This window comes from Zea mays, chromosome 9 (assembly GCF_902167145.1).
Source record: "Zea mays cultivar B73 chromosome 9, Zm-B73-REFERENCE-NAM-5.0, whole genome shotgun sequence".
NCBI classification, from domain to species: domain Eukaryota; kingdom Viridiplantae; phylum Streptophyta; class Magnoliopsida; order Poales; family Poaceae; genus Zea; species Zea mays.
The window spans coordinates 129087522-129113853 of record NC_050104.1 but is presented as its reverse complement, the minus strand read 5'-3'; the positions used below and the strand labels follow the sequence as shown (position 1 = coordinate 129113853).

Below are 26332 nucleotides of genomic sequence, written 5' to 3'. Positions count from 1 at the left end.
ATTGGTGGAGCATCTCGATCCCAGGCTGTCTGCGTCGAGGCCCCAGAGCTACGTCCACCGGATCTGGATCCCGCGGGAGCGAGTGGCGCGGCGGTGGGAAGGGAAACCGAAGGGAGCGCCGAGTAGAAGAAGTCCTGGCGGCCGCCCAACAGAACCCGCGCCTTCTGGTTCCCGCCTGGTTGTCGAACGAACAGAGCAGAGTCAACGAGAAGAGAAACCGAATAGACGGGAAGGGAAGTTCTCCTCAGTCCTCACCTCCACCTCGGCCGCGCGACCCGCGATGGACGACGATGGAGGCAGCCACCGGATCTGGATCCCGTGGGAGCGAGTGGCGCGGCGGTGGCGATGACGTTGGGGGAGGGGCGGTGGAGGCAAAGGGAGGAGGGGAGGCGGAGAGAGGTCGCGTCGGCGGTGGAGGCAAGGGGCGAGCAACGTGGCAGAGAGGAACGTGCGGGGGGAGGTTAGGGATTGGGTGGTCGCGCGGTGGAGAAGGATGGAGCGTGGGAGATGCAGACACACGATGCGATATGGACGGTCCAGATACATGGATGGCAGAACGGCAGAACGAGGGAGGCAGACTACTCTTGCTCTCTTAATATGTTGTACAGATTTGTTTAGTTTTCTGGCACTAACCTTCATATATGTCAATGTTGTTCTAATTTCACTTTGTAAATCTGCTACTATGTAGCAGAAAAGATAACAATAAAAGATCTAGACGTGTGTGTGACCAACTTTAGTTATTTGACGTTTTTTAATTAGTTGTTTGACGATTTTTAGTTTTTTTTGCTATTCCTACCAATTTTCAGGTGTAAGTGCACATTTCCGGGCTTACATACAAGCATAGGAGAAACTACAGATGGACATAGCAACTTCCACTGATTTGCTTGGTGTTGAAACCAGAAGCACAGGCTTCATTTTCTCCATTGGAAAAGAACCTATGAAAACCCGTCCTTCAGTGTTTGCTCTGGGTGAACGAATAAACATTTTGAAGGCGAAGTTATTAGCACTTCCATTCAGATGATGACATAGGCCCCGTTTGGTTAGGGGTGACTAAAATTTAGTGACTAAATTTTAGTTACTTTTAGTCCCTAAAGAAACAAACATGGTGACTAAAATGTGGTGACTAAACTTTAGTTCTTTAGTCACCAAGGGGTGACTAAAAGGGACTAAAGTAATATTTTTACCTTATTTGCCCTCTCAACTTTCTTCTTATAGCAAACATCCATTAATTAATAGAGGTAAAACAGTCATTATTCACAGCAATTAATGCTCATTAGTCCGGTTTAGTCACTGGAACCAAACAGAGTACTTTAGCGACTAAACTTTAGTCATTAAAATTTAATCTAGTGACTAAAGGAACCAAACAGAGCCATAATGTTTAGAATTTTGAAGTTCATAAATGGCTCAATCATGGTAGTGGGAGCTTAACTCAGTTATTGTGCTACAGGGTGCATATATCCAGAAGTTCTTACACTGTTAATAAGATGTTTAATTTGTAGACAAAATTTGCCATCGTAGCATAGCCAATATGCTCAGTCTGAACTGTTTGATTATTTTCATGTCTGGAGATCTCAGCTTCTTTGTATCTGTTGTTGCACCCATGAAGCGGTAACAATTTTTTTCGAAAACGAAAAAGGAAAACCATTATGCGTTTCCGAGTATCGAGCGTCTCCTTGACGCGGGCGCCCGGGGCCATCTCCACCGTCAGTGGCGAGATCGGACGGCCTGCTGGAGGTGTTGGGCCCATCCGTCCCCGGGTACTGGGACCACCGATCCCTCTTCAATACAAAACCAGCCGCAGTTCTCCATTTTCGAGCGCAGAAGCGAGAGAGATCCGGAGCAGCCGCAGTCCCACCGACCTCGCCGCCGGTCGCCCTCCATCTCCTCGCCGCTGCCTCTCGGTAAGGCCCTTTCCTTTGCCCGCTCAACCCTCGGTTCGTTGTCTCGCTTCCATGTCCTGATTTGCGCCGTAAGCGCCCGAATCTAGCCGCAAGGTTGAGATCCGCGTCCATTTCTGGCTTCCGAGCGTCCGCTGCTTGTCGGTAGACGCGGATCTGTTGAATTTTGTGACTCACCGTCGTCGATCCGCAGGGTATCCCCTCCCTAGGGACCGTGAATGCGTCTGTTGCGGCTGTACGCATTAGATTCTTCGGAGTATGTTGCGGCTTAGATTCTCCAGAGAAAGATGAAGATCTGTTGTGCATTGCGGTCTTCGGTGGTTGATCCGTCGATTTTTTTCGTTTCATGTTGTGTCTAGGTTAGACCTAATTGTTTAGGTAACCTCGTATCACTGGATGCGCATCTCCCCAGTGTTAGTCTCAAAGATACTAACTTACAGAGTGACTTTTCTCTAAAAGTGTGCATACAAGTTTTGAATACTTGTATGAGACATGTACTTGGAACTTTTAATTTCAGGATACAACTTATAGGATAATATCACATGAGTGTGAGCATTACTCATAGGTGATATTTAGGAGCAAGTCATCTATATTTTAAACTTTGACATGTATTAAATTGAATGATACCAATTGATAATATGAAATACCTCTTGAATAATGTTAATACCATTTGTTAGAAAACTAGAAGAGCTATATGCCAGGCTTCTAGAGAATTTTAAGATCATGTAGGTTTGCTCTGTATGAGTGAAAACAAGTAATTCTACATACGGTATATCCAAAGTGTATGTCTGCGAAAAATATAAACTGATCATGCTAGAAGCCTAGAACATATGGGTATGCGTGGTTCAATATTTTTACCAGCTTTTCTGAGAATCTGGTTGTGGAAATAATCTAAATATCGTGGGGATTACATGCGGAGGAAGATAAAGCGGTGCAAAGGGTTCAGGATCTAGAAACCGACGAGTCTAAGTTTCTTCACTTTCTAAATCCTAAATCCTGTGGATGTTTTCATCTTCCTCCGCATATAAGCCTCATGATATCCAGATTCTCCGCATAACCATATTCTTCGGGAATCCAGATTCTCAGGAAAACTTGTTCGAAAAAATGAACCAAATGTGGCCTCTGTCTTATCCATATTCTCGAGGAATCTAGATTCTCAAAAAAAAAAAAACTTACAAACATGCCCTCTGTCTCATGTTCGCGTCCTATAATTGTAATCGGCGAGGAAAAATAACACTAGGATTCAATGACACAAGGCGACATGCCTGTTCACCTCGAGGTTCCCATTACTTTGAGATGTGTCGGATTAGACTTTTTAGGCGATTAGCAAAAAAATAGCTAAATTGATTAATTTAGTTATTCTCTAAATGTTTTTTAAAAAGAGTAGATTAGTTCAACATGCTCGATAAATTCAGAACTCTGTATGAAAAGTAAAAGTGTGTTTGGTTGGATGTAGATGAGGGAAGGAAGGAGACAACTACATTTTTATGATGTTTGGATGAGAGTCACACGGAAATAAGGTGAACACAAGAGCAATTTTTGGTGGCGGCGTGTTTTCCAAAATATCGAGTGGACGATGCCGCCCCCGCCTCATACTACTTTGACATCAAACCAAACACATACTAAATCAGGCTATCCAAAAATAAAGAACAAATATATAGGGATAGAGAGTTATTAAATTTGAAAGGGCCATTTACAAAGTATAGTGAAAATATTTTTTCCTTCTAATAATAGCCAAATTTACTTTTACAAAATGATTTAGCTAGTCTCTTGGAGTTGCTGTTAGGCTGTGGCTAGAATACCGTATATAGTCATACAAATACAAACAATGACAAACCGTATTGTTTATAAAGTTGGATTTGAAATAGAAGATGAGATAAGTAATACTACTAAAAATACCTTAGAAGAGTAGCTTAGAATACGAGTGAGTTTGTTTATAGGTACGTGAGAACTGTGTCTAAACTATATTTGGAAAATATACTTAAAATTCAATATATAAATTAAAGTAAGGCATAATAATCAAGAAGAAAGACAAAAACAATTAAATTCAGTCAAGACAAAAAGCAAAGAACCTGGTCTGAAATGGCAAAATATGTTAACCAGGCGAAAAGCATACAATCATATGGGTCGAAAGAACTAACTGGGCCGTGTGGTCTGCTGTTAGATACGAGCATAGACTACAGGCTCAAAGTTCCAATTCCAACCCACCCGACGTCCGACGACAGCTGGTCCGGGTCTCCTCCATTTCCCGGGGACCCGTCCGATCCGATCCCAGTCCTCAACGCCAACGGTGGGAGATCTAGATCGGAGCTAGCCAGCCAGCCGGCCGACGCTGTCCGCCGGCCGCCCCGGCGATTCTGACCCGAGATGGCGGTCGTCCCTGCTGCAGAGACCCTCGACGGGCTCAAGGACAGGTTCGATCTCGGGGTCTTCGTAGGCGACCTCGCCCTCGATGAGGAAGTCACCAGGTACCACGATCTCAAATTCTTCTTTCTCGGATCGTGTAGTGTGCTGCCTGCTGTCTCTATCGTTCTACCACTACAATTCTAAAGTGTGCGCTGCTTCATCGTTGCCAGTGACGACGAGTCCCTGGAGGGGCTGCAGCAGGAGCTTGACAACTGCAAGAATGACCAGGTGTCGCGTTTTACTCCAGCTTATAATATATGATATTTGTATAGTACTAGATGGTCAGATTACACCTTACTGAGGCCTTTAAGTAAGTGGCTTGCATTGCTGCCCTTTTGAGCTTGCCGCAATGTTTGGCGTCGGCACACTGTATGAAACATTGTTCCCTTGCCTCTGGCTTGATGATCACTCTCGTTTTCATTCTTGGCATATACAGGAAGTCGCAAACATTCTAGCCAGTGGCATCAAACTGCGCGAGTACACAAAAGGCGTCGAGAATAACATACGCCAAATCGAGCTGGATTCTATCCAGGTGATTGCTTTAGGCATTGCTATATCGTCCTTGTTAAATAGTTAATGCCAATTATGCTCTGGGAAATCAAATGTCGATAGAATATCAACCTGATTTATTGAATAATTCTATGTTGAACTGATATTGTCATTCTCTTAATTAAAATTTTATGCTGTCACCAAACAATTGCTCAAGAGTAGTGAAGGTGACAAGGTGTAGATCATGGACTTGGGACTGTTGAGGTTCTTTAGCGTTGCTGAAAAAGAAATCACTAGTGGGTTACTTGTCTTGGCATTAAGTCCTGTCTTCCTTTTGTTTGTAGGATTACATTAAGGAAAGTGAAAATCTAGTTTCTCTGCATGATCAAATTTGTGATTGTGACAATATTTTGTTACAAATGGAAACAGTTCTGACTGGATTCCAGGTAATTATACACCCCCGTTTTTTGTTTTAATATTATATGAGACATTCCTGTACATGCTGGATAGCCAAGCGAGTAGCTACCTGTTGTCAAATTTGGGATGTGCATTTTTTGTTGTTAGCAGTTCAGTTATTTTTTCTTAACATTGATTATTAGTTACACGAAAATCTACCTAGTGTATGCCACTTTACATTTAACATGTCAATTTGTAGCTATAATAGAGAACTGCAGATGCAGCTATGCACACCAAGTTCTGCATTCTCTCTGCTGCATTCCATGCGTTATGCAAGGATTGTAATTTCAATTTATGTTATCCACTTATCATATTCAGTGATGTGCTCTGGATGACACCTTTTTTCGACTTATTAATGATTCAGGAATGATAATTTGATTTAAATGTAATGGCAAAACCCCTTTTAATTCTAGAGTATTCAGGCTTTACCGATTCTATGTATTTCTGCACGTTTAGATTTTTTAAAAAACTGGCTCTTCTTTCTTTACTAAGTCATATTTCAATGTTTTAACTTCTGTGGTAGACAGAAATTGGTTCCATAAGTTCAGAGATAAAGGTCCTTCAGGAGAAATCTATGGACATGGGATTAAAGCTGAAAAATCGTAAGGTCTGGTTCACTGCATATATTGTATATATATTCATTCATAGGTTTGATGTGCCATTGTTTTTTTATTAAGGCTGCTCTATGCTGGACATGAATCATGATGTTGTTCATCTCCCATGTTTTATGGTTTACATTTCTTACCATAGCTGGTGTTCTTGTCTGATTTCTGTGCACGCAACTACGAAAATACATGGTTAGGAAAATATTAGATCAGATGATGTTTCTTATTCGGTGTTATTTTTACCAATGGATGCACAAGTACAAGTGCTACTATCATGTATAACACCATTTTGCTTTTTGGCTCACACTTATTATAATTCAGAAATGGGATGTCTTAAAATTATATGGATCAGTAATTCCCTTTGAGATATTTCAAGTGGAGGCACTATCCTCTTTTTCGTCAGGACTCAGGAATAGTTCGTTTTGGAAATGGTCCCAGTATTCATAGCTTTTATGCATAATATTTTTTCTTTCCCCATGTTCAGTTATCTTTATGATTCTTATGTTGGTTCTCTTTTGGAAAACAAATTACAGGCTGCAGAATCTAAATTGTCAAAATTTGTCGAGGATATAATAGTACCTCCAAGAATGATTGACATAATTGTTGATGGAGAGGTTATTACTTACATTCTTTAATTATGCCAGCTTTTGACATTACCGTTTTTTGTATTTATTTGTACATTGTTGATTTGGTTTATTTTATTCTATTCTATGATCAAAGTTCTTTCTGGAATTACTATAGCTTTCATTTGAAAGTTTGAAACGAATGACACAGGTTTCTGCTATTTGGGTTAGTGTGTGAAATGCTGGGATTATTTATTTTGTCCCTTTGCTTCCTAAGGAACCTATAAAGTACTATTTTAGTAGTCAAGTATATCTATCTTAGATGATTGTCAAGTATATCGTATCTTAGATGATACTAAATCTGTTTTGGTGACATTATTTTTGCTGTTGCATTTATTAGTTCACTTAATCTCTCATTTTTTTTCTCGAAAAGAATCTCTCATTCTTTTTCTTTACCTATATACAAGACTTTGTCAGTTTTGACATATCACAAGTCACATGGATTGCGTTAAGAGAAAAGAAAACAAGCCACATGATTTATCGTGTGATCTACCTGCATAGCTTCTTCTGCAGTTGGTGTTCATGAACTTTTCTTTAATAGACTTACGAAAATATTCTATTCAACAACGATGCAGGTCAATGATGAATACATGAAAACACTTGAGACTCTAAGCAAAAAAATCAAATTCATCGATGCTGACCCCATGGTTAAATCATCCAAGGCTCTAAAAGATGTTCAACCTGAGGTTGAGAGACTACGACAGAAAGCCGTCTCAAAGGTTTGAAAAACAATTGTTAGTTCCTAGCTTCTGGTGCCAATTACCCACTCTGTTTGTTTTCCTTCTGCGGTTCCCATGTCTGTGCTTTATCAGCATGATGCGACTATCAGAGCTAATCAGCTAATGCATCTTGCCTGTCTTGACGCACGATGGTTGTGAACTTACAGATCATATGGTAAATTTACCATATGTATGTAATGGGATATTAAGTCATATTGAAAAGGGAACAAACTTAGTAGCACCACGTATATGAATTGGGTAACACATCACTGAAGTTGGAGCCTAGGGCCAGTGCCAGTGGCACATAGGTACAAGTTCCAACTTGCAATCTTTTTGCAGTATGAGGAACTTACGTTTGTTGTATGCAAATGATTATGGACAATTAGTTGGGGTAAGATGCTATGATCTGGAGTGATAATGAGCTATCAAGTATCAAACCTTTCTGATGAGAGGTCCTGTGTTATTCTTTGAATTTTTATTTGTACCTGGTGAAGTGTGAGCAGCAATTTGCAACGAAATGGATTACTAGCAGAGAATGCTACTTAGGGGGTGTTTGAATGCACTAAAACTAATAGTTAGTGGCTAAAATTAGTTGAAACATCCAAACACCCTAGCTAATAGTTCAACTATTAGCTATTTTTGGTAAATTATTTAATAGTTAGGTAGCTATTTGTTAGCTAGCTAATTCCACCACCAATTTTAGCCAACTAACTATTAGTTCTAGTGCATTCAAACACCCCCTTATAAGCCATAATAACCATACTAGTTAATACACTATCATGAAAAGCATGGTTTATTGTTATTTCTGTTAAATTCCATTAATACATGGTAGTTATGATGTAACTTATGATTGAATCTTTTGCTCACTGTTTTTTTATCTGTAGCCAATCCGATAATATAAGACTACAGCACAGAGTTATTGATGCATCCCAACTTTTCATGCAGATTTTCGAGTTTGTCATCCAAAAGTTCTATGCCTTGAGAAAACCAAAGACTAATATTCAGATTCTACAGCAGAGTGTTCTTCTTAAATACAAGTACACCATTTTTTCTTGTCAAATACCTATTTTGGCTTGTAGCCTTGTACTGTTGTTTCTAATTTCAGTACCTGTCTCGCTCAACATGTATCTATGCAAAGTTCTGTGAACTAAATAATGGTTTCGACATTATAATTTATATCACTGCTGCTTCTGAACCGGCGCATCCTCGTAATTATGAAGAAGGCTTGGGCAATGGGCAACAGCATAAATCTTGTCAGGGTATTGGTAGGGAAGGAGAAGTGTCTGAGATGAGCGGAGGAAAGGAGGAGAGGTGGTGGCTGAGACTGCTTGGAAGAGACATGAACAGTGATGAAGAATTTGCCCAGGTCCAACACAGACAGAAGAAGAATCAGCCCAGGCCCGTAAATGGACCACAGAATCAGTTGGTTTAGAAGCAGTGGAGATTCATCTGTACTAGTACTACACAATTTTCAACTGTGTAAACATATAGGTCATTTCATCTGTTTGCGGTATAAAATCCTACTAAATTATCAACTTTATGGAAACCACTCATACATGTAGGCTCATGCACAAAGGTCTTAGAAACACCTCAAGGTATCTGTAGGGATATCACGAACAATGATGGTATGGAAGGTTGCATCAAATGCGCATTAGACTGGTGATAGTATGTCTACATATACCTATGGAAAAGTAATATTACTATTTTTGGCAACCATACATAGGCTAACACCAATAGTGTCTTACAAAAATTGGACAGGTAGCTTGTTAAAGTTTAGGTCTTGTTGTCTATGGAGAATAAAAACCTATAAGTGGTGTCAATTAAGTATGAATCACATATTAAAAGAAAGGACAGACATAGTGCCGAAGGCTCCCACATGAGTGGGATCAGGGGAAGGGATATGTAAGCCTTCCCCCGCAAATGTAGAGGGGCTGCATCAACTAGTATACCTTTAAATGCTAATTTATATCAACCAACTGGCCAGGTCTACTTTATGAACCGCCAGTTGGATTAGTGAACCATCCACAAATCATTCCACCAGTTTATTTGCCTGCCCATTTTTAATAGCTAGCTACTAGTATACCTTTACTGAGTGAATATGATTTTTTTTTTCACGGTAAAAAAATCGAATGTTGCATAATCCCATGTGGTTAAATTGTTACTCTTTTCATTGCCATGTGGTGTATCTGTGTTATTCTGTTCTTTTGTGTAATTTCTAATTTTGGCTATAATGCTCCAAATGCAGGTACACGATAAATTTCCTTAAGGAACATGCTAAGGAGATATATGCAGAAGTTCGTACGGCGTATATTGACACCATGAATAAGGTGAATGTCACATTAAAACTAGCAGTCTGATCTGAATAAGAATCACACAGTCAATGTAACCCCCTTGTCCAATTGTGCGGGTGTTGACTTTTGAGCAGGCTTCTTATCACACTGGTAGTAGGTAGCGTGGAGGTTTCTTATAATGCTTGCAGTTCCAAAAGTAGAAAGTACTCACAATAGTAATACCCCGTCCACTCTCGGACCGGTAGCAGCACTCTAGGACCATAGACCATCTCCACAGACCAACACGAGTCTTTTGTGAACACTTTATTTTCACTCATGCGCACCCGAGAAAACTTTCCGGTCGGTCACCCATCCCAAATTGCTCTAAGCCAAGCACACTTAACTTGGAGATTCTTTCGAGATAGTCTTCCGAAAAAGAAGATGCACCTTGTTGTACTCTATTAATTCTATTAAGTTTTGGGCCATGATATCACCATCCATTAGGTCCAGGATATCACAATCCACCTCCCTTAGAAGACCGACGTCCTCGTCGGTCAACCCTAATCCAGGAACCTCCCCTATTGGCCACGTCTTTATGTCTAGTGTCGTCATATGCCATGCCATGTGACCACTCCGGGCCCACATACGCCATGCTCCATATACCCGAACCCCTAGCTCACACACGTCGGTGAAACCGCGAGTGTCGGCTCTGATACCATTTGTAACACTCCGTTCACTCCCGGACCACAGTACTTACTCCTCGCAGCCCTCTAGGACCATAGACCATCCCCATAGACCAACACGAGTCTTTTGTGAGCACTTTTTCCTCACTCATGTGCACCTGAGAAAACTTCCCGGTCGGTCACCCATCCCAAATTGCTCCAAGGCAAGCACACTTGACTTTGGAGGTTCTTTCGAGATAGACTTCCGAAGAAGAAGATGCATTTTGTTGATATGAGTACTCTATTAATTCTATTAAGCCTTGGACCAGGATATCACCATCCATTAGGGCCAGGATATCACAATAGTGGAACCACTCATGAAGATTACAGTCCCGAACTTGGCAATGTAAACCACATCTGGGCATCCTGCTAACAAAACACTTGCATTTTGGTGGACCAAATTATTTTACCCTTGCACACACAAAATGTACCTTCAATCTTGTGGTAAAAAGAATAAAGTGTCTGTGTCTTACTTTCTGCTTAACCATGATTTGTAGATATACACAAGCACACAACTGTGCTGATCCTTGCGTTAATTAAGAAAATATAGAATCAAATTTGGGATAAACATAGGGCTTAGTTCATCACTTCATCCACGTGGGCTACTTGCTGAGGCTTGAGCATGAGAAGCACCAGACTGTGGGTTGACTTCAGTATGTTGCACTTGTTTGGTGCCGTGATCATGATTTCATCAATCGCTGGCCACCATCCACCACGTGGGCTATCTGCCGAGGCTGAGCGAGAGAAGCACCAGACTGCGGATTAACTCCAGTATGTTGCACTTTTTTGGTGCCGTGACTCGTGATTTCATCAATCGCTATTGAAGGCAAGCCACCATCCATCACTGGGCACCTGCCTCCAGTACCACTCTACCCTGCTAGCTGTTATCCCTTTGGTTGTGTGGTGGTTTTGTGAAGTGAGATAGAAGGTTCAATCAATCCTCACGGATCAGCCTGCTGTGCCTCCTATTTGGGCTTGGAGAGTCGGTGTTGCATAACTGAGGAGGGGGGGGGGGTGTTGTTAAAGCTTTTCCCTAATGTCCTCTCTTTTCTTTTTCGCCTCTGATCATTCATGCCTAAGGGTTGAAGATTATGTTGGTCAAAGTAAGAGGAGTTAGGAGTTGCTCTGTGTTTGAATAGACTGCTTCACTTGGGGGTTCAGGATATACCACTTTAGTCAATTTGGGACATGGATGGGGCATTGGCATCTGTTCCTGCCTGCCTTTTCTTCTTTCGCTCCTGTACTAATCATTTGTTTAGTTTTCTGGCACTAACCTTCATATATGTCAATGTTGTTCTAATTTCACTTTGTAAATCTGCTACTATGTAGCAGAAAAGATAACAATAAAAGACCTAGATATGTGTGTGTGACCAACTTTAGTTGTTTGACGTATTTTAGATTAGTTGTTTGACGGTTTTTAGATTTTTTTTTTGCTATTCCTAACAATTTTCAGGTGCTAAGTGCACATTTCCGGGCTTACATACAAGCATTGGAGAAACTACAGATGGACATAGCAACTTCCACTGATTTGCTTGGTGTTGAAACCAGAAGCACAGGCTTCATTTTCTCCATTGGAAAAGAACCTCTGAAAACCCGTCCTTCAGTGTTTGCTCTGGGTGAACGAATAAACATTTTGAAGGTGAAGTTATTAGCACTTTCATTCAGATGATGACATAATGTTTAGAATTTTGACGTTCATAAATGGCTCAATCATGGTAGTGGGAGCTTAACTCAGTTATTGTGCTACAGGGTGCATATATCCAGAAGTTCGTACACTGTTAATAAGATGTTTAATTTGTTGGCAAAATTTGCCATCGTAGCATAGCCAATTATGCTCAGTCTGAACTGTTTGATTATTTTCAAGTCTGGAGATCTCAGCTTCCCTTTATCTGTAGTTGCACCCATGAAGCGGTAACAAATATAATAAATGAAGTGTTTAAGGGTTTGAGATAAAGCAGTTTTTGTTGGTTTATTGCAATCTGGTCTTGCATTTATTTATCTTTGAAATCTATATTGTTGCTGAAGGATTGTTTTGCTCAAACTACCAAGTACAAAGCATAGTAGTTTAACTTCTGTTTTTTGGTTTCTTTATTATATCAGGAAATCGACCAGCCAGCATTGATACCTCATATAGCTGAAGCGAAGTCACAGAAATACTCGTATGAAGTTCTTTTCAGAAGCTTGCAGAAACTTCTTATTGATACTGCCACTTCAGAGTAAGCTTTGGGTTGCCTTTTTGTCCATATTTTTTATTCATGAAGATAAAGTACCAGTGTGACATATATAAATAAACTGCAGATACCTGTTTACTGATGATTTCTTTGGCGAAGAATCCATATTCCATGATATATTTGCAGGTACTTCATCCTGCTTCCATCAAGTTTGTTTCTCTTTTATTTTTATCTTGTGCAGAGTACACCCATATTTAACTGATAGCATGTTGCCTTTTATATTGCTTGCCCAATATTGCTTTCATGCACCATTTTTTCCAAACATACCAATTGCATTAATGTAACAATCTCATATGTGTGATATTGTTATGCTGGCTGAAGACAATTTTTAATTTAAGTTGTGATTGTTTTGGCCCCAGGACCGATTCAAGTTGTTGATGAACATTTCAATACTGTACTCCTGAACTGTTATGATGCAATTGGCATAATGCTTATGATCAGAATAATTCATCAGCACCAGGTGAACTTTGATTTACCTTATAATATGATGGAGCACCTTGTGATTTCGACATTTATATATTAAGAATAACGCTGAGGACAATTTTGTTTTCTGTTCTCACAGTGGCTGTGAGTTGTGATCAATGTTTGGTAGATATTTATTGATCCATCCAATATCTCTGTTTGGTGGTTGGAAGCTAATAGTTTTCATCTAGTTTGAGACAGTAGTTTACAAAGCTGTATGTATTGGATTGTCTTACAGTCCCATGTGGGGTTTACCCTGAAAAATGGTGAAAATCTACCCATTTTTTCGGCGTTTCTTGTTTAAGCATTATATTTAACTAGGTTTAATTGGAAGAATAATTCATCAGCACCAGGTGAACTTTGATTTACCTTATAATATGATTGAGCACCTTGTGATTTCGACATTTATATATTAAGAATAACGCTGAGGACAATTTTGTTTTCTGTTCTCACAGTGGCTGCGAGTTGTGATCAATGTTTGGTAGATATTTATTGATCCATCCAATATCTCTGTTTGTTGGTTGGAAGCTAATAGTTTTCATCTAGTTTGAGACAGTAGTTTACAAAGCTGTATGTATTGGATTGTCTTACAGTCCCATGTGGGGTTTACCCTGAAAAATGGTGAAAATCTACCCATTTTTTCGGCGTTTCTTGTTTAAGCATTATATTTAACTAGGTTTAATTGGAAATTTGTTTGCTTTCATCTAGTGCATAAACTGGTGCAAAGCGCAAACAGCTGGTCTATACTTTTTGCTAAATCTCAATGGAATGCTTATTTTGTGCAGCTCATCATGTTTAAGCGGCGAATCCCATGTTTGGACTCTTACCTAGACAAAGTCAGTTCTGAATCCATTCTTAGCTCCTTACGTGAGTCTTTCATCTGCTCCATTTCCATTATTTGAATGACTGAGCTCAATTTATGGACATTGGACAGGTTAATATGTCACTCTGGCCTCGCTTCAAGATGGTGTTCGACTTGCATTTGAACAGCTTGCGAAATGCAAATATTAAAACACTTTGGGAGGATGATGTCCATCCACACTATGTTACAAGGAGATATGCTGAATTTACAGCTTCTCTAGTTCATCTCAATGTTGAGCATGGGGACGGTCAGGTTAGTTGATCACATGAACAGAATTGTTTACTGTTTTCTGAATTTCTTTCAACCATATTGCATGGCATGAGTAAACACTTTCTGTACCTCATGGAAATCAAAATATTTGGCTTCTATGTGCAGCTTGATCTAAATTTGGAGCGATTGCGGATGGCCATTGAGGATTTGCTTGTTAAGTTGGCCAAGATGTTTTCCAAACCGAAGCTACAAACTGTCTTTCTGATAAACAACTATGATTTAACAATTTCCATTTTGAAGGTAGGAATTCTTTAGCTGACCTTAAATGGCAACCTTTTCTGTTATAGTAACTTGTTCCTGCACGTCAAGAATTTATAAAGTAATACTACATTTGCCTTATTCAAATTTAATCTTATCATCAACATAAAGGAAGCTGGAACTGAGGGTGGGAAAGCACAACAACACTTCGAGGAGGTTCTTAAGAGCAACATCGCAATATATGTGGTATGCAGTTTTAAAGCTTGAACATCTGTATGGTAAAATACCACTCGCTGCATTTATTTAGCTTGCTGGTGGAACTTTTATAGCTGAAACAAATAAATACATAAGTCTAGTTGGGGTCTTAGAGTATCTCCAAGAGATTATTTAGTTTTGACTCTCTATTTAACTCAGTATTTATCTCTTCATAAAGATTAAACTCTATATATAACATTTCATTCCAACAGATTCTCCAACATGCAAATTAGCTTGGCTAACGAGAATTGCTAGCCAAATTTAGCTAGTAAAGGAGTCAATTTAGAGAGCCGAATAATTTGACAAGTTAAATGGCTAGTCTGTTGGAGAGCTATTTTGTTATTAAGTAGCTAAAATTTAGCTTGACAAACTATTTAACTAGTGTATTGGAGATGCTCTTAGTTCCTTATATGACTGCCAAGGCTGTGACAGAATGAAGTATGGCAAATTTATACATAGTAAAGTAGGACAAGCCCTTTGGCTGCTATTACCTTGTGGCAACACATAAAAAAAAATCATGTGTTTAATGTTAATGACATTAGTGGTGGCTGAAGTTAGGTGTCGTTTGGTTCACATATTTGTAACGTAATGGATAACTGATAACGTTAAATCATTTTTGTTTTACTCTAACTGTAATCAGATAACATACTAAAAATTGATACCGGAGTAACCGGACTATTCAAACTTGTTACCGCCAGTAATCGAGTGCAAACCATTACCATTACCATTTACGTTACATTTCGTAAACCAAACAGCACCTTAGTTTCTGTTCAAGGTGTTCAAGGACTTCTGTGACGTTCATTAATACACTAGCGTTTTCTAAAAAACTCTACTGAAGTTTCTTGATGCATTGCATGTATCATTCTGCAGGAAGAGTTGCTCCTGGAGCAGTTCAGTAGTTTGATCAGATTCGTCAAATCTCGTCCAGGTAAGTTGAGATCTCATGGCAACTGTATGCCCTTTTTCTTTCTTACTTTTGAATCACATTTCATACTTGACCTTTATCAGCGGATGAGACGGCTGCAAATTCCGAGAAAGCCAGCATTGCCGAAGTTGAGCCACTGGTAAAGGATTTCGCGAGCCGGTATAAGGCCGCGATCGAGCTGATGCACTATGATGTGATCACATCTTTCAGCAACTTTCTTTGCGGGATGGAGATCTTGAGAGCGACGCTCGCACAGCTCCTGCTATACTACACCAGGCTCTCCGAGTGTGTCAAGAGAATCAACGGCGGCTCTGCTCTCAACAAGGACCTTGTCTCCATATCCTCCATCCTGTTCGAAATCAAGAAGTATTCTAGGACGTTTTAGTTGTTTCACCCCCTTCCATGTACACTAGGACGGCTAGCTGAGGGGTAGCTGTGTATCCTTACTTTGTAACTGGTATGTGCGACTGCAGGGGAAACAAGGGCATTTTGTCGTGGTTTGTATCTTCGTCTGTGTTACCCGACTTGACCCCTGCCCCTTTCCAGCACAGAACTATGATCTCTAGGCTGTCTCCACAGTTATCCTATTCTATCTTCTGTCCTATCATCTATTTTAAACTTCATTTTGTAAACAGTATCGATTATAGTGCAAATCTACAATTTTATACGATCCGCTGTGGATAACCATATGCTGCATACTAATGAATGCGTACCAAACGCTTGCCTTAATGTTATTTTTATGACTGGCAATTTTCTAGTGTTTATAGCTTCTATGTTTCTGATCTGCGTAATTTAGTTCAAAGCATCTCAGCATTTTGAAAGCAATCACATCTTACACTAGGGTGGTATTCAATGTGAATGTTAAATTTCATATTGCTAGAAGATTCATGGGAATATTTGAAGAAATAAATAAAGATTATGCGATGACAGATATTTGTTGGAAAATATTCATGAGTAGCAAACGTAACGTTTGCTGTTTGCAACCCGAGGCAGCAACTACTGAGTAACTGAATAGCATTATGCCATGCCGATGCGTGTTTTTTTCGAAAACGAAAAAGGAAAACCATTATGCGTTTCCGAGTATCGAGCGTCTCCTTGACGCGGGCGCCCGGGGCCATCTCCACCGTCAGTGGCGAGATCGGACGGCCTGCTGGAGGTGTTGGGCCCATCCGTCCCCGGGTACTGGGACCACCCGATCCCTCTTCAATACAAAACCAGCCGCAGTTCTCCATTTTCGAGCGCAGAAGCGAGAGAGATCCGGAGCAGCCGCAGTCCCACCGACCCCGCCGCCGGTCGCCCTCCATCTCCTCGCCGCTGCCTCTCGGTAAGGCCCTTTCCTTTGCCCGCTCAACCCTCGGTTCGTTGTCTCGCTTCCATGTCCTGATTTGCGCCGTAAGCGCCCGAATCTAGCCGCAAGGTTGAGATCCGCGTCCATTTCTGGCTTCCGAGCGTCCGCTGCTTGTCGGTAGACGCGGATCTGTTGAATTTTGTGACTCACCGTCGTCGATCCGCAGGGTATCCCCTCCCTAGGGACCGTGAATGCGGCTGTTGCGGCTGTACGCATTAGATTCTTCGGAGTATGTTGCGGCTTAGATTCTCCAGAGAAAGATGAAGATCTGTTGTGCATTGCGGTCTTCGGTGGTTGATCCGTCGATTTTTTTCGTTTCATGTTGTGTCTAGGTTAGACCTAATTGTTTAGGTAACCTCGTATCACTGGTTGCGTATCACTGGCTCCTTGTATGGTTTATTCGATAACCGGAACGTCAACCGTAAAATTTTGGAACTATAATGTGGAACGAGGTTCCTGAAACAGCCAACTAGTAAATATTCCTGTATAGAAAAAAATAATTCAATGCAACGTGAGCACATGATTAACTGTTTGTTCATGTAATATGAGCACATGGTTAGCGATCCCTTTGTCTTAGTGCTTTGCCAGTCCTCTGACCTCTGCTCCTCCAATATCCTCGTGGTGCTCCGCTTCCGCGAAGGTACATGCCCCTTGCTTGTGCAGGATGATGGTTTATCCGACATCCTACTCGAGTGAGGGCTGTGTCCCAACCATGGTTCCATACGATGTTCCATATGGTCCCATTCCCGATCGGGCCATGGAACCCCACATGGTTCCACATTCCCGGTTTCATAGAATTGTACAAGGACCTGTCATATATGACTAGGCAGATGTTCTTTTGAACTTTGTTACTTGGCAGAGTTAAACCGAAGATGCTTTATTTTCCTTGATTGTTCTATCAATCTGTTTAGTTTTACATTTGTTGGTGCATCAGTTTTCTGCACAAACATGCAACATAGAAGGAAATCAGTGTCTATCACTCTATCTGAGTATCTGAGTAAAAGTATATCTGGAAGATCGGTTCGTTACATCCTTAATAAGATCGTTACCAAGATTCCATGACAGATCGAGATATGTTTTGATGTTTTCATCTGTTTGTAGTTACAGTACCTAATAAAGTTTAATAGAGTTGATCCTGTCAAACTATATCTTCTCTGTTTTACTTTGTTCTTGGAGAATTATATCCTTACCAAGTGTTGGTGGCAGATCGAAACATACTTTAGTATTTTAAAAATTATTTGTGGTACTTGAAATTAAATTGATTTGCATTGTCTCTCTTGTACCTTTATACAATGTGTCGAAGTAATGCTTGATACCTGATTAGATCTTTGTACAGTTTCTCTTTTCAATAATCAAGATGAGCCGTGGTGGTAGTGCCGGTGGTGGTCAAAGTTCTCTGGGTTATCTCTTTGGAAGCGGTGAGCCCCCCAAACCAGCAGTGGCACCAGCTGCAAGTGCTCCACCTGTTGAGAAACCATCTGCTGCAAAGACTGATGCGGCCAAGCAGGTTGCTGCTGGGGTTACCAGCCAAACCAATAACTACCACAGGGCTGATGGTCAGAACACTGGCAACTTCCTTACGGTATGCTACTTTATGTTCTTTCATTTCACATAGGCTTTTTACATATTATGTGTTGCCATCATCCATTGATATGCTTAGAAATGACGTCATATTTTGTGGGGTGCTTATATTATGTATAATCATGTTTTGAGAAAACATCATGGTAGTTTGTGCTGCATTATCACGTAATGTCTGTACTTATTCTTACAACCCGATAGAATCATGTTGATGGAAAGACTTCCAGTCATGTTTATTGCTTTTTAAATTGTACCGAGTCTTGATTGTTGCTGGGCTGCTGACCTTTTAGACTACCAATCATGAGCCATATACCATTTTATCATCAACACTAAATGCCAACACATTGTTAGTGCCGAAAAATTAAATATCCTGAAGAAAATATGCAGACCATGTCTTTCCATAAACTATTGACCAAATTGAACCAAAATTCCTTTAGTTCTGTCATGCTGCAGAATCTGATTGGGCAATGCAAGGACACAAATTATGATTCCTCAAAACTACAGATTCATATATGGAACAATGTTGCAAACTAATAAATAAATAACAGGGGAAGGGTTGGGCTCACTTACCTAATCGCTCCCTGGAACCCAAAACTTGTTTCTTGATCCTGCTTAACTGTTGGTTTTGTTGTTTATGAATGATTGCAGGACCGTCCTTCAACCAAGGTCCACGCTGCTCCTGGCGGTGGCTCTTCCCTGGGCTACCTGTTCGGTGGCAACTGATGCCCGTGCTGGTGCGCTCACCAAAGTTATCCTCCCCTGCCTGCTGCGTGCTATGTCTGAATCGTGAACAACCGTTGTCATTTCATGTGTGTACCCCGTGCAATGCTTTGTGCGCATGGTTGATTTCTCTGTGGCAAACTTCCCGTCCTGCATGGGGTTGTAAGCTGTCTCTAAATTTCACGGCAAGTCGTGTGCCTGAACCTTCATCTTAAGTTGTTGTCGTATCCCTTCGTCTTGTTTCGGTTGCACCCCGTGATGGTATGGATTGGTTGCTGACCACTTGATCTATCTATTCTGCATTTTCCTTTGAAATGTACCCTTGTGCATTTGGATGCTTCTAGTGTACTGTTCTTGCATGGTTACTCATATGACCGAGCAGTTGAGTACAGCGTGACTGGGCTTCTGAAGCGGCCAAATGATCAAGAAACCGTTCTGGCGATGCCTGGAGAGTGGCCCTGAAAAAGTATCAGGGCAAGCCTTGGGGATGGTGGTTAAATAGACCTGTTTAAAAATTATCTTAATGCAGCAGTTGGTAATAGGCGTGGAACTGTTGTGTTGTGAGATTTGTGGGTGAGACCGTAAAAAGGGCTGCGTAATAGAGTACTTAAGTACACAATTTTAAATAGCACAATTCAAAATTTGTCTATTTGAGATCGAGTAAAGTATTGATGTGTAGTGGAATCTATTTTACCATTTTAGGCTCTGTTTGGTAGACCTCTATTTTAAGAATTTTAAGTTTATTTCAGCTTCTTTCCAACCAGGTATAGCTCTACGAACTCTAGTTTAAAAAACTGAAACTATAGGTAAGTTTTATGAAATTTTTAAAGCTCCTTAAATGGTGCTTTAAAAATACTGTTTTTATACCTTCTCATGAAGTTGCACAAAAATTGTCCACTATGTCATCAATTACATGACCTATCGATTTATGTCACTTTCTCCACCTGCTAATCATCAATGTATTATAGAAGCTAGAGTCTATGTCTAAGTCAAACATTTTAATCCCTACTTTACCAATGTGTTGAATATGTTTCATGATGAAGTTGAAAAATCGAAGCTGCAATTCTTGAAGTGAAACACTCCCAAACATGGCTTTAACTAGGGGTGGATATCGAGCCAGCTCGGCTCGTTATGACTCGACTCGTTATAGCTCGTTACTGTAACGAGCCAGCTCGGCTCGTTATACTAACGAGCTAAACATCTGGCTCAGCTCGGCTCGTTAGGAAGCTCGAGCCAGCTCATTAGGCTCGCGAGCAACACCACTAAATACAAATATATATATATATATATATATATATATATATATATATATATATATATATATATATATATATATAGAGGGTAGTTATAACGGGAGCCCTGGGCTTCCAATAGTTAACGGAAGGCCAGACCGATCATCCCTGCAACCTGGTTTAACCCAGCGCACCGACTGGACCAGGCTGTCGGTTGCACCATCCGCGCCCACGTCTCTGCGCGCAAAAAAGGAATGCATGCATGAGTCAAACACGTCCCCTTGCATGCACATAAATTTAGGAAAGATATGTGTGACGGTTTCTATTTTTAAATGCTTTGTTTCCTCCATAAATTTAGGATCGCTGCAACAGCCATGCAACTAGACTCGTAAGAACCATTTTATGATATATACTGCTACTAAATATGCTATCGTGTGTAGATAATTATGCAATTCAGTATACTGCGTAAAAATCTATTACCAGCTGCATGCACACGAATTTATGATGAAAATAATGTGCAATGAAAGGAAATGAATTGCACGCATAGAAACAAAAAATCGTATTTAATGTTTTATTTCCTTCATAAATATAGGATCCCTCCAACAGCCATGCAGCTAAACACATTAGATCTAATTTATGATATATATTGATACAAATTATACTACATGGTGTAGCTATTTATGCAATTCGTTACACTGCGTAAAAAATCTGGCATGTTGTTCACTGGTGAACGCATCTCCGGGTTGGAGCGTAACAACCTTAAGCTTTGAGAATAAAATCCTTCAATTATAAGCGTAAATACCGAGCCAATGTGAGAGGTTGATAGCTCTAGTAGGTTGTTATTACGATCCTATTTTTATGGCAGATCCGAAAAACATGGCAGCCGCATGCATGCGGTTATACAGATCCAAAAATTATGGTAAAATGCATGCATGAGTCAAACACGTTCCTTTACATGCGCGTAAATTTAGGAAAGATATGTGTGGCGGTTTTTATTTTAAATACTTTATTTCCTCCATAAATTTAGGATCGCTACAACAGCCATACAACTAGACTCGTAATGACCATTTTATGATATATACTCATACTAAATATGCCACACTGCGTAGGTATTTATGCAATTCGTCATACTGCGTAAAAAATCTGGCATGTTGTTCACTCGTGGACGCATTCCCGGGTGGAGCGTAAAAACCTTAAGTTTTGAGTATAAAATCCCTCAATTATAAGCGTAAATACCAGATCAATGTATGAGGTTGATAGCTCTAGTAGGTTGTTATTACTATCCTATTTTTATGACAGATCCGAAAATATGGCAGCCGCATGCATGCGGTTTCTATTTTTATACAGATCCAAAAATTATGGCAAAAATCGTGGGAGTTTCCTTTGCATGCGCGCAAATTACGAACAACATAAATCAAGGAATTGCCTTTCCAATGTGCATGCAGTAAACTGATATACAAACTCCATGTTTAAGCATAAAATCGTACAGTTTTTGGCGTAAATAATACATGTGGTAGGCATAAAACACAATAATCGAAAAGAAAACTGCGCCGGATCGGAGGATGCCACGCGCGATCATCGCTGCGCGCATCTCGGGCCTTCCGTGACGCCGCTCGCACGAAGATCGCGCCTCATGCGTCGTCGTCGCTACTCGCACGCCGACGGACGTCGCTTGCTCGTCGGCCTTAGAAGTGCCGCCTCCTCGGGACCTAGGGGACGCCGCCGATTGCCCGCACAAGGGCCCCGCTGTCGCTCGCCCTCTGGATCGGGGAGCCGCCGCCACCGACCTGGGAGCCGCCGCCACTACTACGGATCGAGGAACCTCCGCCACCGCGCGTCGAGGTCATGGAGTTGCGGCCACCGGCTGGGGGTCCACCGTCGCGCACGCTCTGGGGCAACCGCCGTCGTCGCACGCGGCGTCGCTAATGAATCGGGGTGGAGCGTAAAAAACTGACCCCTAGCACTCCGGGTCCTGTTTTATAGACGTCCGGATGTGGTCCGACTCGACCGGATTGCACCGTCCGACCTGGGCTTCCTCTAGTTATTGGAAGCCCAGGGCTCCTAATATATATATATATATATATATATATATATATATATATATATATATATATATATATATATATATATATATATATATATATATATATAGAGCAGGTATAACGGGAGCCCTGGGCTTCGGATATTAAAGGAAGCCCATGTCGGTTCCGAGGTATGGTCCGCTGGGACAGGCGCGCCTGTGTTTAACGTAGTGCTGAGAGGCGGCATGCAGGACAGACGGCGCCGTTACGCGGTTGTTTGAATGACAAGGCGGTAAACATAAGGGAAAGACGCGGAATTAAAGGGAATAGTTTCCACATGCAAACGTGATTACTATGATACGTGGGCGCGTAATTTATGGATCTTGCATGGGAAGTAATGGCGGAAGGGAAAAAAATGTAGCATAAGATGTTGTAAGCTATGGCATAAAACCGAAACGGCATAAAAGTTGCATAAATAGTATATACCGTGTGGCGTAAAACGTTGAGTCATTGTGCGTAAATATTTTATTATGGATTTTAGTTTGACATTGACATCGCCATAATATCGGGACGGTTTCAGAAATAATGGGGAGACCCTGTAAACGTGGATGCGGTTACTTTTATAGTATCCGAGATTAACTTTCATTCGAAAAAAGACCACTAAGCCTGCATAACTAATTGGAGTTGGAGATGGCCGGCTCTGGAGAGTCGCCGGCGATGGAAGGAGATGGCGTTCGTCTTGATCCAGAGACAGAGGGAGGAGTTGATGGTAACTCACTGGTCACACCACCTCCTGCTCTACTGGGTCCTGAGATCGCCGAGATGAGCATAGGGGAAGAAGGAGAACAAAGGGTTCGACCTCCTATGTCCAATATTAGCTCCAGGGAGATGGATACGCCACAAATACTGCATTCACATGTAAGTCCAATCGCTGTATTTGATTCTTGATTGATTAGATTGTTGTGAACATATTCCATGGTACAAACAACAATGACAATGAAATAGCAGGCAAAAAACAGTGATCCAACTATAGTGCCAACGGTAGGGATGACTTTCAAGGATGTTGATGATGCATATAAATTCTATAAAAGGTATGCATATGAAGTTGGATTTCCACTGAAGAAATACAGAGAGAAGACATTCAGTAAGTGGATAAATTGTTCACGTGAAGGTAAAAGTGCACCAAAATCAAATGATACACCTAGGATGAGGAATAGGTCATCGGGGCGTACGCAATGTAAAGCTGGATTAAAATTGAAAAAAATATATGATGATGAAAAAAATGGTTGTAGCTGCAAAAATTGAACTGGTAAACTTGGAGCATAACCATGAGTTCATAACTGACGAAGCAGAGAAACAACATTTACGTTGCAACAAAATTAGGAATGCTGAGTTCATAAATTTTGTTGATGCAATGCATGATAGCCGAGTGCCGCAGCATTGCATAGTTGATTTTATATCAGAAATGCATGATGGTCCGGAGAACGTACCGGTAACTGCTCAAGATCTGAAAAACATGTAAGCAATTATTTTTTTGTTACATGTGTATATATCAAGTGCCATAAATATTACTATAGTAAATGTGTGTGTAATCATTTTTTGTGCAAACAAATGTAGGAGGGCATCCAGGAGAAGAGAAAACTGCGCAAATGATGTAGCCAAACTTTTGGCTTTCTTTAGAGAATGCAAGAAACAGAATCCACAATTTTTTTGTGATTTCCAGCTAGACAATGATGGGAAAATAGTGAGTATTTTTTGGTCACACGCAAGTATGCAGGGGGAATATGCAGATTATGGTGATGCTGTGACATTTGATACAACACACAAGACAAATATATATGATAAACCACTGGGCATGTTTGTTGGAGCTAACATCCATCTGCAGTGTACAGTGTTTGGATTTGTTTTGTTGGAAGATGAAACAGTACAAACTTTTGAATGGGCTTTCAATTCATTCAAAACATGTATGGGATGCGAGGGTCCAAGAGTTATGCTTACAGGTATGTGATATATCAATTTGTTATGCAAAACAGTGAATTAATTTATTGTGAAAACAAATGAATAATTTGTGAGCAATTGCAGATCAAGATCCTGCAATGCCAATTGCTCTAAAAACTGTATTTCCAAAAACAGTTCACAGACTGTGTTTATGGCATGTACAGAACAGATTTATGCCATTCCTAAATGAGATATATGCAAGGTTTGCTGTTAAGGATTTTAAAACAACATTCCAGTCTATTATACATCATCCATTAACTCCTCATGAATTTGAATGTGCCTAGGAAATGATGCTAGAGGAGTTCAATCTTCATGAAGATATGACTCTACACAAATTATATGAAATAAGAAAAGAATGGATACCTGCATTTTTCAAAAACGACTTCTGTGGGGTAATGGTACCTACACAACGAAGTGAGAGCATGAACAGATTAGTAAAGCAATCACATGTAGATGCGAACACCCCACTGCATGAGTTCGCTAAACAAATGATGAAAATGTTGCACATCAGGAAAATGAAAGAATCAAAGGAGGCATTGGTGAGCAAGGTATGTCGTGCTTGTTATCAATAACGTTTAGCATACATTTATGTAAATAATGTGTTTAATTATGATAATAATGTGTTATAGGGACCAAGGACAACAGATAAATTGTATAGGTTCGAAGTGAGAGTCTCTAGAGCATACACCAGAGCTGTTATGAATAGATTTGAGGAATCAATGAAATACGCCACTGCATACAAAATATTAAAGGACGCAGACGGATGTGATAATGAATGGATCGTACAACATACAAAAAGGTCTAATAAAATTGTGTGGGATCAACATCAATTCAAGATAACAGCGGACATAGAAGCCGGGGAGTATACATGCGAGTGCAAACAGTGGGAACATACAGGTTTGTACGTATTATGTTGATTAGCAGAATAAATTTGCATACTAAAGAATTTGATGATTGTAGTACAAATTAATGTATATCGTTGAAAAAAATGGTTCGTTTTCATGTTTTCAGGTCTATTGTGTGTTCATCTTTTAAGAGCCTTCATGCATCTTCAAGTTGAAAAGATACCTTCAAAATATATATTGCAAAGGTACACTGTCTCATCAAGAAAAGATGTTCCGTTTGAGAGAATTGATAAGAGCTTCAGGGGAAAGGATGGAGTTACTAAATCATACAGACAGAAAATGTTGTTAACGAAAACAATGAAAGTAGTTCGCCAGGCGTGTATGTCAAAAGCAGGGTACGATAAGGCGATGGATGTGTTGGATGAGCTCGATGTCGTTCTATGCCGATTAGAGCCAGATATTGGATGTAATGAGTCAACAGATGTTAGTGATGATGAGGAAGACAAGGTAATAATATTCCAGATGTTTTAAGTGTTATACTATTTGTAACATAAATTATGCATAGTAACATGTTATTTGTACCAGGAAGTAGAATTGAATAAAAATAATGCTGGCGATGGGATGGAAGATGACAATACAATTACATGCCATAAAAAGGTATGTAAAAGATAAATATATAAGCTTGCATGAAGTATTGTATATAATGAATATATAAAATCAATGTAATAATCAAATTTTATTTTGTAGGATGAGCATAACACCATGACTGGATGTGAACATGCGTTAATAACAACTGGTAACCAGGTACATATTAAAATAATATTGTTCATTTGTCTAAAATGAAAATATATATTTATGCTGCATGTAAATGTTGATGTAATTGGGTTGGGCTATAAAGGAGGACAACATGAGAATTCCACAAGAGGTTGGTGATACAAGTTCTCCGTGTCACGTAGCACATGAACAAATGGAACATATTGCTGCATCCTCAGAAGCTAAAAAGGTGAGCATTGATAAATGATTTTATTGATTGGTATAAATATAATTTATGTAATTATGCGTATTCTAAATATTAACTTCTATTATTATGCAGAGGTTGAATTTTAATGTGGATGTTATAAATCTGAGTATGCCGGATCGTGCAAGATCAAAAGGACGGACAATAAAAAATTCAGAAGATAGGATTATGAGACTAGGTG

At 40.2% G+C, this 26332-nt stretch overlaps 2 protein-coding genes across 15 annotated transcripts; both read left to right on the top strand.

Annotated features, from left to right (window-relative positions):
* Nucleotides 1-1631: 1631 nt before the first annotated feature.
* On the top strand, nucleotides 1632-16078 carry LOC103639049 (vacuolar protein sorting-associated protein 52 A). 13 transcript variants are annotated; one of them, XM_035962394.1, is made up of 21 exons: nucleotides 1814-1901; nucleotides 3355-3418; nucleotides 4063-4366; nucleotides 4475-4532; nucleotides 4741-4836; nucleotides 5138-5239; nucleotides 5777-5856; nucleotides 6388-6468; nucleotides 7053-7196; nucleotides 8142-8233; nucleotides 9442-9523; nucleotides 11642-11827; nucleotides 12289-12404; nucleotides 12487-12545; nucleotides 12779-12879; nucleotides 13667-13717; nucleotides 13816-13995; nucleotides 14119-14253; nucleotides 14383-14457; nucleotides 15337-15394; nucleotides 15475-16078. In XM_035962394.1, exons 7-21 carry the CDS (start codon nucleotides 5824-5826, stop codon nucleotides 15774-15776), a joined length of 1695 nt encoding a protein of 564 aa, XP_035818287.1. In that variant the 5' UTR covers nucleotides 1814-1901; nucleotides 3355-3418; nucleotides 4063-4366; nucleotides 4475-4532; nucleotides 4741-4836; nucleotides 5138-5239; nucleotides 5777-5823; the 3' UTR covers nucleotides 15777-16078. The 13 variants fall into 13 exon arrangements, with proteins under 13 accessions (XP_008660058.1, XP_020399815.1, XP_008660061.1 ...); XM_008661838.4 differs by having other exon boundaries at nucleotides 5773-5856; XM_035962392.1 differs by having other exon boundaries at nucleotides 4002-4366.
* Nucleotides 16079-16414: 336 nt separating this feature from the next.
* Nucleotides 16415-19352, top strand: LOC100193571 (uncharacterized). Of its 2 annotated transcripts, none has more exons than XM_008659893.3 (3): nucleotides 16415-16715; nucleotides 18076-18321; nucleotides 18966-19352. In XM_008659893.3, the coding sequence occupies exons 2-3, from the start codon at nucleotides 18097-18099 to the stop codon at nucleotides 19038-19040; spliced, it is 300 nt and encodes a 99-aa protein (XP_008658115.1). In that variant the 5' UTR covers nucleotides 16415-16715; nucleotides 18076-18096; the 3' UTR covers nucleotides 19041-19352. The 2 variants fall into 2 exon arrangements, with proteins under 2 accessions (XP_008658115.1, NP_001132152.1); NM_001138680.1 differs by having other exon boundaries at nucleotides 16647-16715; nucleotides 18064-18321; nucleotides 18966-19349.
* The last annotated feature ends 6980 nt before the right edge of the window (nucleotides 19353-26332 follow it).

What these genes read in the sequence shown, in the direction of transcription:
- LOC103639049 (XM_008661836.2), top strand. Translation starts at nt 1,647, where the DNA reads ATGCGTTTCCGAGTATCGAGCGTCTCCTTGACGCGGGCGCCCGGGGCC. An exon ending in TCGAGCTGGATTCTATCCAG is followed by an intron (nt 4,837 to 5,137) that starts GTGATTGCTTTA and finishes TTTTGTTTGTAG; the next exon opens with GATTACATTAAGGAAAGTGA. An exon ending in AGTGTTCTTCTTAAATACAA is followed by an intron (nt 8,234 to 9,441) that starts GTACACCATTTT and finishes CTCCAAATGCAG; the next exon opens with GTACACGATAAATTTCCTTA.
- LOC100193571 (XM_008659893.3), top strand. Translation starts at nt 18,097, where the DNA reads ATGAGCCGTGGTGGTAGTGCCGGTGGTGGTCAAAGTTCTCTGGGTTAT. An exon ending in ACACTGGCAACTTCCTTACG is followed by an intron (nt 18,322 to 18,965) that starts GTATGCTACTTT and finishes GAATGATTGCAG; the next exon opens with GACCGTCCTTCAACCAAGGT.